The sequence below is a fragment of the Ochlerotatus camptorhynchus genome, unplaced genomic scaffold, assembly GCF_037179485.1.
Source record: "Ochlerotatus camptorhynchus isolate MF236.1 unplaced genomic scaffold, CSIRO-AGI_Acam_v1.1 ptg000432l, whole genome shotgun sequence".
NCBI classification, from domain to species: domain Eukaryota; kingdom Metazoa; phylum Arthropoda; class Insecta; order Diptera; family Culicidae; genus Ochlerotatus; species Ochlerotatus camptorhynchus.
This window is the reverse complement of record NW_027040918.1, coordinates 4,425,148-4,442,565: the sequence shown is the minus strand read 5'-3', so window position 1 is coordinate 4,442,565 and position 17,418 is coordinate 4,425,148. Positions and strand designations below refer to the sequence as shown.

At 43.3% G+C, this 17,418-nt stretch overlaps 1 protein-coding gene across 1 annotated transcript; it reads left to right on the top strand.

Annotated features, from left to right (window-relative positions):
- Nucleotides 1-1,595: 1,595 nt before the first annotated feature.
- On the top strand, nt 1,596-2,248 carry LOC135711401 (uncharacterized). The gene is made up of 3 exons (XM_065234278.1): nt 1,596-1,716; nt 1,783-1,977; nt 2,049-2,248. The coding sequence occupies exons 1-3, from the start codon at nt 1,662-1,664 to the stop codon at nt 2,246-2,248; spliced, it is 450 nt and encodes a 149-aa protein (XP_065090350.1). The 5' UTR covers nt 1,596-1,661.
- The last annotated feature ends 15,170 nt before the right edge of the window (nt 2,249-17,418 follow it).

Sequence of the window (17,418 nt, the reverse complement as noted above, 5' to 3'; positions counted from 1 at the left end):
GAACACGTTGTGTTCGCCTGTCCACGCTTCGAGCCTGTATCGAGCGCTATGCTAGCGATATGTGGAGCGGATACCAGTCCGGATAACATCGTTCCTAGGATGTGTGGTACCACCGAGAACTGGAGCGCGGTGGTGACTGCGGTCACCCACATAGTTTCGGAATTACAACGACAGTGGCGTGCCGAGCAGCAGTTGCCTACTGCCCGACTAGATCGATAGAGTATTGCTAGAGAGGCGCCATAGCGCTACAGCGGCCCCTCCCACGAAGTAATGCCTTCGGGCGGTTCCGGGGAGGTCAAGGGCCAAGCGCCCAGGGTAAGGTTTAATGGGTCGGGAGTGAAATTCTCCCATCCCCATACCCTGAGTTCCTTCTCAGGAGTCTGTCAGCAGATTCCCCCCAGTATAAAGAAAAATACCCGTTTTTGAGAGCTTTTAACTCCACCCGCAGGAGGACATAAACAATCATCCATACAAATATATAACATTTTGTTTGGACTGAGGATATTCGTCAACCTCCCTTTCCCCTTTAATCTGCCAACTTCCCTTCCTTGTTAATTCACCAACTTCCATTCCCCCTAAAAACATGAAATATTTCCACCCTGAGTTGAGTGGCTGCTTGTTTTTTCTTTGACCTGGCAATGAGCTGGATTACCGAGGTGAAACCCATGTAAGATACAAGCAATTAGTGACGTCACTAATTGCGTTTGTGTTGATTTTTTGGTTTACTATATTTCACGATCTGCTTCACCTCTCTCTGTAGCTCATTGGGGCCCTGGTCCAATTCGTATCGACTAGCTTGACGTTCTTGTTGAGGCTCTTCTCTCTGCTCCACTGCCAAGACTGCTGCCTCAGCTGCGATATCATGCCTGGTTCTAATCCAGCACTTGCTCTAGTTTCCGCCTCTCCATAGTGTATCATCGATTCTAGAGTAACATTTGAAATGGGCCTATGTCCAAAACGTAAACAAGCCAGAAAATGAATTTTAAATTTTTCCGCCACTATTCAATTTATATTTAAGAAAATTGAAGTATTTTAGGCATTTATATTGTTCACAATAACAATAGTAACTGTATCTCAGTATACAACAGCCAAAATATGCGAAAAGCTTTCAAAAATATGCGAAAAGCTTTAAAAAATATGCGAAAATCGATAACAATTTATATTATAAGCCCTTTTTGTTAAGCCGTTGTGCTTGTCATCAGAAATGGTACGCCCTTTGCCAAGCATTTTCGCAACGTCGAATAAATTCAAAACAAATCATCGGCTCTGCCTCAAACAGTAGGGTCTAGCTTTGGTTTGAAAATTATCAATCATCGGCCCTTCTACGTCACTAGGCTTATCAATGAAATGAAATAAATGAATGGTTGGCCGGTTTAGCGCCTAGTTGTCCGTTTAGTTGTTTCGATTGCGGAACACTCTCTCTTTTGCGGATAACTGATAAACAAAACAAACAAATTTGTCGACACCCGTTCAAAATCTATCGATTGAGCATTTCGAAATGCTGATACATACTTTGTATGCAATGCACTCATATTAGACTGATTAGATCATCCTGATTCATACCCAGTAAAGAAGAAATAGTCACTTCAATAGAGCTAGTCGCTTGTAGAATCTAGTCATAGAAAGACGTGCTTTGTTGAAAAAAGTTCGAAACATTCGAAATGTCTGGATACAAATTGATTGGTGTCTTCCTACTGGTGGTGATTTTCAAATCAGGTAATCCGGTGCGTTTTATTATTTTTTAAAGATAATGATCAATTGGATCAATATATTCAATTTCAGTGGCCGCATTGATGTGCTATCAATGTTTCAATGTTGAAAAATGCGGAGGCGATGATAAGAATACCATCGTGCAATGCAACAACCAAAGCGCTCTAGAAGTGGCGGTCATATCGGCTTTCTTCTTTCCCAAACTCAGCGAATCTTTTACTGATGACAATAAGTTTCAATGTGCGTCACTTGCGTTTACACCGACAGGTACCTACTGATAATTGAAAGTAAGCTTCTCAACGGTCGTTTCAATGTAGATTCTTGATCCGTTTTTCTAGGAGCAACCAATGCATCCATTATGGTGAAGGGTTGCATGTTCGAAACGAAGCAAACTTTGTGCCAACTGGAAACTGATATTCCCAATGGAAACTTCAGCTGCCATTCCTGCAATACGAACAAATGCAATAGTGGTGTAACGTTGGGATGGAGCTTCTTGTTGCTGATGGTGGGATTGGCTGCTACTAGGATGGTTAAGTAGAACTAGTTACGGAGGATTTTAATGCAATAAAGCGAAAAGAAAAGTCAATAATTCGTCTGATTCTTCTTAGTTAGATAGGATACCCGGGTAGATGCCCTACTATTGATTTCTAAAGCTGACATGGATTAGCATGGGATAAGAGGTTGAATATCTGGAAATAGTACAAATAAATAACATGCCAAATATCATTTAAAAACAAAATCTGATACTTGAATACCAAACATAGATCTAAAATTTAGTATTTTGATATTGATTTGACAGGGTTCTCTAACCTATTCCGCATCGAGGGTTACATTATGTCTGCATGTTCAATCGCCATCGTGCTATCTATATTTTTTCAAAGAGCATCAAGTTTCAACATGAACCTACGCTTAACTATTCGCCGAACAATATAGCTCGCGTGGTTGAGGACATCCCGATGGGTAACAAGTGGAGTTCAATAATGATAATAAATCTAATATTTAAATCTATCCAGAAATACACTTTCCGGAATTTGGACATATGTTTCAAAATGAGCCAAAGCTAAACTCATCACACGTGCCTGACTGCAACAACCGAGTAATAGATCACGCACCAACGAGGTTATGCAGCTGGGTAACAAACGGGAATCAAGAACGATGATAATAAATGTATAATAATATTTTACAACTGGAACGAACTCTCCAAATCTATCCATGATTTATGTCCAAAGAAATCCAAAGAAATGGCAGAAACGACCCGGAATCAGTCCGTTCTATACTTAGTGTATACATTATGTATAAGACAGATGGCAAAGCGACCGTGAAGACCGTAGGTTAGAACCCAAGCTGCTTTACATTACTTTCCAAAGTGATTCCTTATCTGATACCTTTCTCACTAAAACATCAATTCCCTTCGCATGACAGATGTGGCGATGCAGAGGTTTGTTCGGTCTTTAGTTGCAATGTCTGTCAAATTTACAATCCTCCCCTTCACCGATGACCATAATAATGTAATAGCCTTGATAGCATTGATTTACCGGAGTTTTCACACTCAGAATAATTTAATAATTCCAAGCCCCATTGATATGGATATTTATGCAAATTTTATGGTCAAGAGCAGTAATGGATCGCTCTTTTGGGGCCTTTTCGTTACTTTTTATTATAGAATCCCAGCAAATAATTCAAAGTCACCAATAAGCATACATATTGAATAAATGCCGGATAACAGTGTACAATGCTGAATAAAACAGGATGTTTAGCTATGTGCTGAAAAAAGCTCATTGAAATAAGTAGATAGATACGCTTTTATGTATTTCGCTGTTTGCTCTTGTATGATTAATTTACTTAGTTAAAGCTTTATAAACGTTGAATATATTTTTAATTAAGAACCAGAAGTTTTATCTAATAGCAAACTGGATAAGTGTAATTTGCACATACATTGACGCTTTAATTCGACTGTTTTCAATTGATTTCATAAAATGCTTTATTAGACGTCTTAAAAATGTTTTCTAGCTCCATTATTAGATTTCAATGCATTGCTTTACAATATTGCTGTATAAAGGTGAATACAGTCAGCAAAATAGCGCTTATTCCAGTATGCGTCCATGTTTTAATTGCATGCTTTGTAAATGCTTTATAAGTGACGTATTAGATTCATTATTCCACAACACTTGTTCAGTCCAAAGAGGAAGAGGAGACAATAGGGGGACATTTATGAACCAATTTTCTGTCAACCGCGAACCAGCAGCAGCAGTAGGAAGGCGGTTCCTGTCAAGCGCGCAGCGTTCGAGTTTTGCACCTCGAACTTTGCGCGTCGTTCCCGTCGAGATCACTGGCTGCTGGTAGCAGCGTCGCCTCGATGGCGCAAGCGCTCCTTGGCTGAATGATAACTACAAATCTCGATTACTTTTCGAAAGAACAACAACGTAAACAACGCATTTTATCGTCGGTTTGGCATAACTAATACCACTATATCAGGTAGGGGAAAATTTCCTCTATCTGATGGTAGTGTTCGCATGCGTGAGTGAGCTATCAGTTACGCCAAATCAACGATCAAATTCATTGCTTACAAAAGCTGATACGTCCCTTCAAAAAAGTAATCGAGAAATACTTCTTGGTGTGTACCAATTGCCAAGTTAAATTTAACTCGTGGTTAAACGTGACATTTCGAAAGTTATTTTCCATGTTCGAAAATACCGGAAATTGATCAGTTTTCAAACAGAGCTCAGCCAAGGTTACCAAAATTTAATTTCTAGTCGGTCCGAAATAGCCACGCTCGTATAGCAGAGTTATTGGATAACTCATCTGTCACTTTTAACCATGAGATAAATTGAACTCGCACATTGCGACCCAGTCTTGGAAGTAAAATTTGGGCCATCCATAAATTCCCCCTCGGAGCGTGTTTTGCAATACATATAATACATGGCCGGTCCCAACTTCTGAAACCCCTTGCCTCCCTCAACTACTACGCTATTTATGAAAGTTCCCACTGAGCAACACTGAAAATCAGCAGCACACCACACAAAACGGGTTGGACAATTTCGGTTTTGATCATCAATATTTCGCGATCAGAACATTTTAGCCTGAAATCCCTCCATTTAATTATCAGTACATATTTAATCTATTGATTGAATAAAAAAAAATCTTAAAATGGTTTTCTAAGATTTCGTGCGTTTTGTGAACGCACATTCATTATTTTGCATAAGAAAACGGGAACGGGGTGTTTCTGTGGTGATAAGAATGATTTTCCTACACAGATTACAGTTTTCTGTTCCAAGCACTGAAATTATCAGACGGTACCTCTATGTATGCTTTTAGATTAGCTATGAAAGTCCCTCCTACTTGGAAAATTATGCTATAGAACGGTTTATACAACCCCAGTTCTTAAGCCAGCCGTTCGATTGCATAATTCTTCAAGAAGGAGGGACTTGCAATGCTTATCTCTTAGCATAAATAGAGGTACCGTCGAGTTTTTTCAGTGCATTATCACCATTCTCTGCTTGATCGTCAAGCAGTATAGTTCGGTTTTTGCTCGCTCTGGCGAGTTGTTCGAAAAGTTCGTAGTGATAGTGTTCGCGCTCTCTCTCTCTTTCGCGGTTTTTTGTGTGTGCGTGCCCCGATATGGGGAAGCATCGCTCGCGAACCCCGGTGAAGGAAGTTCGGGTGTACCTACATCCAACAGGTTTGCTGTTCTCCCCATGGATATTCCCAACCAACTGTGACGGAAAAACGCAGCAAGAAGAGGATGAAGAATCAGGGCCAGTCCGATGGCACAATTGGTCGCGAGGATGCCTCTGCGGCAAACGAGGATTTCGGCGACGCTGCCGAAATAGAAAATGCTGCTGAAAGGAGCGCGGCAAGAGTGAAGCTACCTCCGCTGGTAGTGAAAAATGCCCATCTTAATGAGCTCATCGCGGATCTGGCGTCGCTGGGCATCAAAGCCGAATTCAAGTTGGGCAGAGTCGGCACCAAGGTGGTGCTCCGTACGAAAGCGGAGTATGACTTGGTCGTTGCCCACCTGAGAACTTGCAAGGTGGAATTCTTCACCCATGACATTCCCGGTGAGAAACCATTCAAGATCGTCATCAGGGGTCTACCGAACTTTGACCCGAAGTTGATCGAAGCGGAAATCAAGAACCGCTACAAGCTGGCCGTCTTTCGGATGACAAGGAGGGACGAGAACGTCAAGAAATATCCGGATTGCCTTTTCATGGTGCATTTCCAGAAGAGAACGGTGACGCTCAATGCGTTGAAAGGCCATCCGCTCCATCAACTCCATCATTGTTCAATGGGAGCCATACCGTGGCGGCCGTCACGACATGATCCAGTGTCAGCGTTGCCTGAATTTCGAGCACGGCACCCGAAACTGCTACATCAAGCCGCGCTGTGGCAAATGCGCCCAAAATCATGTCTCCTCCGAATGCGTTGCCGACAAACAGTGTCTCAAACGCGAGGATTTCAAGCGGATCCGAAAGCAGGCGTCCACAAGAAGTCAACCAGGACGGAAGAAGGAAAATATTCCGACATTCAGGGTGGAGGACTTCCCGCCTCTTCGTGCTACGCAACACGGTCAAGCAAATCCACGGGTGCAATCCGGCCCCCGTCAAGAAACGTCTGGTGCCTCAGCTGGACAAAGCTCCCATTCCCCCCCCCCTGGATTCTGGAAACAACCATCAGCACAAAACGCCAATCCCGACGTCTTCTCTGCGGATGAGCTGATGAAGATTTTCGTCGACATGACCAGCACTCTTCGTCAGTGCCGCAGCAAGCCCGAACAGATCCAAGTGCTCGGTAAGTTTATTATTCAGTATGGTGTCAAACCGATAACTGTCGTCACATGGAACGCATGCTCGAGTAAAAAGACTCGAGCTTGCTGACTTCCTCCGCAAGCAAAGTATCGACGTGGGCCTCCTAACAGAGACCCATCTTAAATCCGTTGACAGTTTTTGACTGCCTGATCACCACATTATCCGGCTTGTTCGTATTGACTCCAGGAGGGGGGGGGATGGTGTTGTGATCATCATCAAGAAAGGAATCAAGTTCTGCACGCTGCCGCACATCCGCACTTCTATCATCGAGGCCCTTAGTGTGGAGGTGGAATCACCAACCGGAAACGTCGCCGTATACTGCGCTCGTCAGTGTGTTGCCAGCAATGGACTAAGGATAAAATTCAAGAACGACCTCACCGCTATCACTCGCACGAGCTCCCGATTCATTGTTGGGGGCGATCTGAATGCTCGTCACGAAGCATAGTGCAACTACCAACGGAACCAGAACGGTAGACTACTATTCGACCACTCGCAGCATGGGCTGTATACGGTGCAATTGCCGGATGAACCGACATTCATCTCTCCGGCGGGAAACCCTTCCACGCTAGACTTCTTCCTGACGAACTTCGGGCTATCGGTGGCAATCGACGACTTAAGCTCCGATCACCAACCGGTGGTGGCTGAGGTCGGCATCAACATAGCTCCTGCTCCAATCCTACGAAAAGACTACCACCACGTAAACTGGGTCCAGTTGACCGGAACATCAACGAAAATCCGCCGCTTGACACCGTAGAGGACATCGACCGGGCTCTGGAAGGACTCCACCAGGCCATATCCGTGGCTGACGAGACATGCATTCGACAAGTTCCTGTGAGGGGTAAGTTTGTTGCTATTGATTCCCACACCCAGTTACTGATTCGCTTGAGAAATGTGCGTAGACGCCAGTTTCAGAGGACTGGAGATCTGAGCAAAAAACATGAAATGGCCGATCTGAACAGGCAGATTGCTTCCAGAATGGAATCACTCCGAAATGAAAGTTTCGGGCGTGTTGTCCAGAATCTGGATGACCGCTCCCGTCCATTCTGGAAGGTAGCTAAGGTGCTGAAAACTCATCCCAAACCCGTTCCTCCTCTCAGAGTCGGAAATGATGACAATCAGCTCATTACCGCACAAGAGAAAGCAAATGCGATTGGCAATCATATTGCTACATCGCATTTGCTTGGCTCAACTATCCAAAGTCCGCTTGAAAATCAGGTTGCACAATATGTACAAAACTTGGATGCCTCCGCTTGTGTCGTCCCTCTGGCAGAAAATATTACAGTGGAGCAGATTTGCTCAGCGCTGTAAAACACCAAGAACATGAAGGCTCCCGGGTTTGACGGTATATTCATCTTGGTATTGAAGCAGCTGAGCACGAAAGTGTACTCGCTTTTGACTGCTATCTTCAACAGATGCTTGGAACTACATTACATTCCAAGTATCTGGAAGATAGCAAAAATCATACCAGTCCGCAAACCCGGTAAGGATCCATCACTACCTTCCAGCTATAGACCAATCAGCCTCCTTTCAGCGCTGAGCAAATTGTTCGAGAAACTAATTCTCAATCGTTTGCTCAAGTTTGTCGAGGAGAACAACATTCTCCTACCTGAACAGTTTGGGTTTAGGAAGGGGCATTCCACAAATCACCAGCTAGTTCGGGTGATGAATAACATTCGAAGTAACAAAGCTGTATCCAAGTCCTCAGCCATGACATTGCTAAATTCTGGCATAACGGACTTGTGTACAAGCTTTGTAACTTCAACTTCCCATTACATCTGGTTAAAATCACCCGTAACTACCTCCAGCAAAGGTCGTTTAAGGTATCGTTGAATGGTTGCAATTCAAATTAATTAATTAATTAATTCAAACACATTTTCCATCCCAGCAAGTGTTCCGCAAGGAAGTCTGTTGGGCCCTTTGCTATACATCATCTACACTTCCGACATTCCTCCCTTGGGCAACGGTCGCGTTTTCTTCCTGTTCGCAGATGATACCGCTATAACCGTCAAGGGAAGGAGGCCTCGTGACATAACAAACAAACTTCAACGATGCCTTGACACCTTTGCTGATTATGTCAACACGTGGAAAATCAAAATCAATGCCTCCAAAACCCAATCATGTAACATATTTGACGAGAAGCTCCTTTTCCGCTCGCACATAGATAGGGCAGTAGTTAAGTGTTCCAATCTAGTTAGGTGCTTGTATCCGCTAATTTGCAGCAGATCTCGTCTCTCTAAGGCGAACAAACTGGCTGTCTACAAACAAATCATTGTGCCTGCGGTGTGGGAATCATGTGCACAAACTCACAGAAACAAAATACAGATAGCGCAGAACAGGGTACTGAGGATGATCCTTGATCACCCTTTCGATACCCGTATTTCCGACCTCCACCAAGAGGCTAACATTCCGAAAGTAGATTTTCAAACTAACGAAACTAGGAACACATTTGTGCAGAAATGTAACACATCGGAACATGCTTTGATAAGGAATTTGCATATAGTAGGTTAGGTGTATATAGTAGTTGCACATTAGTTGTAGCTGTAAATAGTAGTTTTAACTAGTCTCCTTTTTCCAATTCAAAACAAACCAATCCCACCAAGGTGGTCATACTCTAACAGGCCTGATAGAACTAGGAACAGTAAATAATAATTAAAATTTCAAAATAACTAAAGTTGAAAAGACGCATCTGTGTCACTTGAAAATTCATACATGTAAACCAAACAAATATAAGAAATAAAGATCATTCAAAGTCAAAAAAAAAAGGTTTTTCAGTGCTAGGTTCTGAAATTCGAAAATGAGCGTTCAAAAGGGCCTACTTGTAATGTTCAATTCTCTTCATCAATTTTCTGTTTACATTGCTACAGCTATGCAAAACAATTCAATCTGAACATTGCATTAGGTCCTAAGTAACACTGACAAGATTCTCTTCGTCGACTTTCTCCTTGAATCCACTCGGACCAGGTATTTTCAGCACACATATCGATAAAATATGTTTTTATCTTGCATCTAATACAACAAACACAACAAGAAACGTTTTTGTGCTCAAGTTTTTAAGGCTGTGCTCCATTTGGTGAATGTTTACTTAAATTTGACAGATGGAAAATTTTCAAATAAACCTGCTTATCCAGCAGACTTATTTCTGACAGAAAAGGAATCAATTTTGACAGACGCTTTCTCGAAAAAAGGATTTTAGAACATCTTAATTTATTTTCGAAGTGTCAAATCTAAGTGAAAATTTTCCAAATGGAACACAGCCTTAGTATTTTTTTTATTTGTTCAATCGGTAGATAAAAGATGGACTTATTGGAGGGATTCATGGCTAATTGATATCCCGATCAACTATGAAATGTTGCATAACATTGGTGCACTCCGTTTAGCGTTTTGAAGTTGAATCGCTGAGGAAACCTTATTTCTCATCAATCTCATTACCACATAAAAAGAGTACAGATATCAGCTCTCACAAAACTTATAACAATGAAACTGGAACTTCACGTTTGTTGCAGTGCAGTACACAAGGAGTTTCAATTTCATGAGTGATGTCACAACCGTCCAAGATTTGTGTCCAAAAAATCTTGAAATGCTAGGGAATATCAGCCATCATGACGGTCATTGTTGGACGCTTCAATGAAACACCTGAAGAAAGCCTTACTCATATATGATTGTAATTTAGGAACCAAATTGTAATAGAATATGTATTCGCACTTTTATGAGGTCCTGAAGTTAACCAAGTTTTACTAAATAGGAAATCCAAAATATGTACATAGGACCGAAATCATAGGTTACTTCTACTGTATTTTAAATCAATATCTAGAAAAACGCACGAGAATTTCACTACACAGCTTAACGTAGTCTAAGTCAACCATGCGGTCGTGTCTTGTACACAACGAAACCAATTTTTTTCCTTGATTTGTTTTCCGTCGATCTTGTTTACCGTGCTGAGCACCAATGCTACCGACGCCAGGGAGGCAGCTCCCACACCTGGACCCTACCTATCGACCCATCAACTCATGAACCGGGGACCAACGGCTTTACTTCGCTTCCGAAGGAAGGCAAACCTCAGAACATCCCGGCGGCGCCGACTGGGATTGAACCCAGGCCTGCTGAGGTGAGAAGTTATCACGCTTACCACTACACCACCAGCACCGCTATTTTATTTCGTTTGGAAAAGTTAATTAATTTTTAAGCGAGGTTTTTAGGATTTGCTTAAAAAGTCCTCATAAGATTACCTACACTGAAGTTTTATTTTACACGGTTTTTTTACTCGGTTTTTTGTTACACGGTTATTTTTACGACGATTTTCGAAATAACGCGGTTTTTTTACACGGTTTTTTGAAATAACGCGGTTTTTTTTACAGGGTTTTTTTTTTTTAAATAACGCGGTTAAAGAGCCAAAACATTTTAAAAAACAAACTTGGAAGTGTGCTCCGAGTGGATTCAGCGGACAATATGGGTATATACATATTTTCGGAACGGAGAAGACGTGTAGAGGCCGGAAATTGATGATTAACTCCATTTTGTAATCCAAGATGTCGACTTCCGGTTTGTGAATGTTTCAAAAAAATGTTAGGCAAAAAAATTAACCTTTTTATTCGATAATCTGTAAATAATGTTCTTACATTTACAAGAATTTCATAAATTCCATGTAAAACAACATGTATCACTAGAGGTTATACAGGTATAATTGGTAATGACCTGCACACTTACTTACTTAATTACTTACTGGAAAAATCATCAAGATAGATTTTTAACACGTTAAAACTGTCCAGTCTGATAATTCTGAAACGATCAGGAAGAGTAGCAACATATTTTAACACATTCAAAAACCCCCATAAGTATGAAAAGTTATCGTTTCATAGGCGTAGCCAGCTGGCTCTTCTCCTAAACTCAGCAACTTCAAAGCGTTCGGCAAAATGGCGTTCGACCTAATGCCGTTTGGCAAAATACTTCAAAGTAACTCTAGTTGGAAACCTGACTACGCCCTTGTATTATTTACATAACTAAGACTTATCGATACTTAATACAAGCAAATGATGAAATTAAGCATATCACGTCAGTCAATGCTAACCAGAATATCATTGCGGTAATGCTCTTCGACAGAGGAACCATGCCATTAGTGCGAAACATTTTTATAGCTAATTTGTTTTTTAACCTGGTTCAGTTCCAACCTGCCCACTTAAAAAACACACGGTTTCGGGTTTCGAGTCAGACGATATGATGGTGTGCGTGAGATCACGCCGAGCAAGCATCGAGCTGTCAATAAATTTGTGTTTCATCGTATTTGCTTCATGTTCGCGCGTAGGAAGACCAACTTGCGCATTTTTAAGCAGTTTTTCGCGTTTTACGAGTGTTTTTCTGTGTTTTTTGTTTGTGGTTTCTGTGTTCCGGTAACCGTAAATGGAGGAAACATCCGTAGACCTCACCGAGTATGAAGTCGTGCTGGAAGAATCGGGAAACGCCGTACTTCAGGGAAAGGAATGTGTGCTGCTTCGGCATAAAACAAGTAGGTTAATTTTATGGTTATTTGGGATGATGTAAAAGTATCATATTCTTTTCATCACCGCTGGCCATTGGCCAGCGGGGCAAACGACTGGGTAATGCGTACCACCAGTACCGCGAGTACTTGAAGGATAAAATAGACCCCATTAGTGGTCCATTAGCCTCTTACCCAGTAACTCCTATCCCTACCTCCTCGTGGTGTCTCCTGGGATATGAGCAACCTTAGCGAAGATCGGGTAACCAACCCCGGTGGGAGCTTTGGTCATATGCTGACAGGGAAGGGGGCCCCTAGCGGGTTCGGCCTACACGGCCTGAGCGTCTGTTCACCATGGAGGTGCGGCTCAAACAGCGTCTGACTGGCATCCAGCGGCTGAAACAAGAAATGCTTATCCCCGAAAGCTATACCCAAGATGGCAGCCCCATCACGGCGGATAGGAGACCTTAGGCTAACTACCTACTGTCCCCGAAACTTTACAACTGTTACAGAAACCAATAGAGAAAGATCACGGACTGATATTACGGCAACGACTTTTAGCGCAAAACAACGGACAAGAATTGGAACATGGAATGTACTAACGCTAGCCCAACAGGGGAAGCTGGCACAACTCGCCAGCGAGGCTCGACGCATGAAGCTCGAAATCCTGGGACTAAGCGAAGTCCGTTGGCCAAACTTTGGAGAACACAAGCTGCCGTCGGGACAGGTACTACTCTATTCTGGTATTCGAGGTGAAAACGCTCCCCGCCACCGTGGAGTTGGTTTCCTGCTTAGCGCCCAAGCAAATGCGGCGCTCATCAAGTGGGAACCTATCAATGAGAGGATAATCGTTGCCAGATTCAGAACGCGGGTTCGTAACCTAACCATAATCCAATGTTATGCGCCAACCGATGCTGCCGAGTTACAGGACAAAGAGAACTTTTACAGTCAACTGAATGCAGTCGTGGATAAAATTCCGAGAGGTGACATCAAGATCTACATCGGCGACTTCAATGCGAAGATCGGCTCCGACAACACGGATTATGAGCGTGTCATGGGGCGCCATGGTCTTGGCGAAATGAGCGAAAACGGTGAGCTGTTGGCAGAGTTTTGTGGCAATAACGACATGGTGATCGGGGGTTCGCTCTTCCCCCATCGACCAGTGCACAAAGTCACGTGGGTTTCCCGTGATGGACATACCGAAAATCAAATCGACCACATCTGCATCAGCCGAAAATGGAGAAGGAGCCTTCTTGACGTTCGGAACAAACGCAGTGCCGACATCGCGTCTGACCACCATCTCCTCGTTGGAGAGATCCGCCTTCGTATCGCGCGGGTCCAGCGGCGGGAGGAGCGGCTCGGACGGCGATTCAACACACGCCGATTGGAAGATCCAGCAGTAAAAAGGTCATTCGTCGAGGAACTGGAGACCAGAGCTGCGGATATTCCTGATGGTGGCAGCGTAGAAGAGCAATGGACGGCGATCAAGGATGCCTTTACTGAAACGAGTGAAAACAACCTGGGCGAGCTGCGCGCTCAGAGAAAGGAGTGGATCACGGATGACACCTGGAGGAAGATAGAGGAGCGGAGAAATGCAAAAGCCGCGATAGAGCGGGCGAGAACCAGAGGAGCGAAGAACCAGGCCCGCCAACTGTATTCGGCTCTCGAGAAGGAAGTGAAGCGCTCGTGTAGGCGGGATAAGCGAGCGTGGGTGGACTCCCTAGCCGATGAAGGTGAGAAAGCCGCAGCAACAGGCGATATCCGTCTCCTCTACGATATCTCACGACGCCTGAGTGGAGCAAGGATGAATCCTAGGATGCCAGTGAAGGACGCGACTGGTCAGTTGCTCACCGACCCCACTGATCAGCTGAAACGCTGGTTTGAACACTTCGAACAGCTTCTACAAGTTTCGTCGGTCAACCAGCCATCAACATCTCGGCATGAACCGCCAAGAGTGCGACGCATCACTCGCGTCAATTCTGAGGCGCCATCCCTACCGGAGATCGAAGCTGCTATCCGAACCATGAAATCCAACAAGGCTCCCGGGGTCGATCGCATATCAGCAGAGATGCTCAAAGCTGACCCCATGCTATCTGCACAAATGTTGCATCAACTATTCTGCAATATCTGGGACACCGCGACTTTTCCGGCTGACTGGATGCAGGGCGTCTTAGTGAAGGTCCCAAAGAAGGGGGACCCAACTGTATGCGATAACTGGCGTGGCATTATGTTACTGTGTTGTGTTCTCAAAGTTCTATGCAAAGTTATCCTCAACCGGATACAGGAGAAGATCGACGCGACTCTCCGACGGCAGCAGGCGGGATTCCGTGCTAGAAGATCCTGTGTGGACCATATTGTCTCGCTCCGCATAATCTTGGAGCAGGTCAACGAATTCCAAGAGTCCCTTTACTTGGTTTTCATTGACTACGAAAAAGCTTTCGACCGACTCAACCACGAAAACCTGTGGGGCGCCCTAAGGCGCAAGGGAGTTCCGGATAAAATCGTCAACCTCATCGAAGCTCAGTATGAGGCTTTCACGTGCAGGGTGCTGCACAACGGAGCCCTATCTGACCCTATTCGGGTAGTCGCTGGAGTGAGGCAAGGATGTATTCTATCACCGCTACTGTTCCTCATCGTAATCGACGAGATAATGGTTGGTGCGATCGACCGTGTGCCGAACCGTGGGTTGCTCTGGCAGCTTATTACAATGGAGCATCTAAACGACCTAGATTTGGCGGATGACGTTGCTTTAGTATCACAACGGCGTTCTGACATGCAGAGTAAGCTCGACGATCTCGCCGAACGCTCCTCAGCGGCAGGTCTCAACATCAACGTCAGCAAGACTAAATCGTTGGATATCAACACGGGAAATCCATCCAATTTTACGGTAGCTGGTCAGGAAGTGGAGAAGGTTGAAAGTTTCCAATATCTTGGCAGCCAGATAGCGTCGAACGGCGGAACCAAGAGTGACATAGGTGCACGGATCAAGAAGGCAAGGGCTGCTTTTGCGAGTTTACGAAACATCTGGAAGTCAAATCAGATTAGTCTCCGCACGAAGATCCGAATTTTCAACTCTAACGTGAAATCTGTACTGCTGTACGCTAGCGAAACATGGTGCGTATCAGCGGAGATCACACAGAAGCTGCAGGTGTTCATCAACCGATGCCTGCGGTATATAATTCGTGCTTGGTGGCCTCACAACTGGATTTCGAATGCCGAGCTCCATCGACGGTGTCACCAGAAGCCGATATCGACAGAAATTCGGGAACGTAAGTGGAGGTGGGTTGGCCACACTCTACGGAAGAGCGGAAATGAAATCTGCAAACAAGCGCTGGATTGGAATCCAGCCGGACATCGCAGCAGAGGCAGACCCAGGGGCTCATGGCGGCGAAGCCTAAACAAGGAGATTAAGCAAGTCGACCGGAATTTGACCTGGGCCCAGGTCAAGGCGAAAGCAAACAATCGCCCAGGATGGAGATCTTTCACGTTGGCCCTTTGCGCCAGGGATGGCGCTCAGGACACTTAACTAACTTAATTTTATTGTTGGTTTCTTCGTATGTGGCTAGGGTAGCATTCGGGTATACAGGTATAATGGATAAGGCATAGTGTATCTATCAATTTCACTCACTTTAAATTACATCTGGATGTTTAAGGTATTTTAAATTTGATTTTAAAACAAAAACACGAACAGTAGCGAAAATACCGACTGCAACCCCTATATGAGGCTCTCTTCGATAGTCAGTTTCCGTAACGTAACGACCCGTAAGTCCCTCGTCCCTTACACTTTTATGTTACACATGAATGAGGGGGAGAGAGGGGTGCGCAATAATATTACGCGTGGCATTATTTTGCAACCATCCCTCCCCCTCAATGTGTCACACTCATCTAAAGGGGGAGGGAGGTTACGAGTCAGTACGCTACGGCATAAATTGTGAACAGCTCATATCTTGAAAATGTTTCTAATTTCCTAATCTATACAAAAATCTAAGTTCATTTCTTTTATTCATGTTTTCAATCATATGTTAACAATCATTATTTTCTTCTTAGGCTATGCAGTGGTTCAAGCACGATTTTGTGAAGTGGCTGAAATATTCCGGCCTTCAGCTGGAAAACACTCACGTGTCTAAAAAGAACAAAGATGCCGTTAAAAAATAACCGGACTTCCAGCAATACAATCATCACAACCCCATACGACAAAGAGATGTCCCATATTGCAGCGGTGGATGATTCGGTCAAACCGGAAATTATCATGACTTCTTATTTTATAAGGAGAAAAAACAAGAATATCGATCATATCAACCAAGCCATGGGAATAAAACGCACAGCAGACAGCGATGCTTCAACATCAGACGAATCCACTTCATCAACTCCAGTCGGAAAAAGGATTCATAGCGATGCTGCTAGTCAGTTGCTTGAAGCATATAGAAGCGAATGCGAGAGAAAAAACCTAAGAAGCAAGGAAAAAGTAAGTCAGCATAAAAAAAAATGGAAATATTTGACCATCTCAATAATATTCTCGAAGAACTTGCAAAGAAAATTTAAATTGGTTTTGTTACTGTTTCTGTATTTTTTTTTTAAACTAAATCTGGGTTTTAATACAACTGAAAAGAGTATAAGTCAACGTCAATGAAAAAGTTCAATAAAGATTATCCATTCGCTAATCATCAAGGGTTTAAATTTGAGTTTTCATTAATTATTTCAGAATGGTTACACATTAGAAAGCATCAAGTATATAGCACTAAAAAATCTCGCGTAATAATTGAAAAGGCCTTTCAACTTTTGTTAACATACTTTTGTACGCCTTTTACTCGCCAACCGAAGTACTCCCACGCAAACCAACATTCTCGGGAAGGGTAGAGTTTCCCCTACCTGATGGTATTGTTGGTTTGCGTAGGCGTACTTTGGCTTACAATAGTTTGTTCACAAAAAAGGCCCTTTTCAAATGTTAAGCGAGATATCGATAAACATAATTCAACAAGATGTACGAAATATTGATGTAATAGTAAACAGATACAATACCCACCGTTTTTCTTGGCGAACTTTCAACCCGTCTGAACCAGAGTAACTGAATCGCATAAGAAAGTACTAATTCACATCGAACATTTTTGGAAACACTTTTACTGAATTGCTTAAGAAAATGTTTGTACTTAGGTACAAAATTTTTGATTTAGCTCGGAAAAGTTAAGAATATATTCGTCATATACTGAATCACTTGGAAAAGTGTGGAATCACTTCGCAAAGTATTGAATTTCTTATGAAATGTTCGGAATCGCTTTGAAAGTAGCGAATCACTTGAGAAAAATTTGGATGCATTTTTCAAAGAACTGAAAGTAGTACTTCAGAAAACTTTGGAATGATAAAGTTTTGATTCCGTTCGGAAAACTTTGGAATTACTTCGGCATGTACTTAATCACTCGGAAACATTTGAATTCA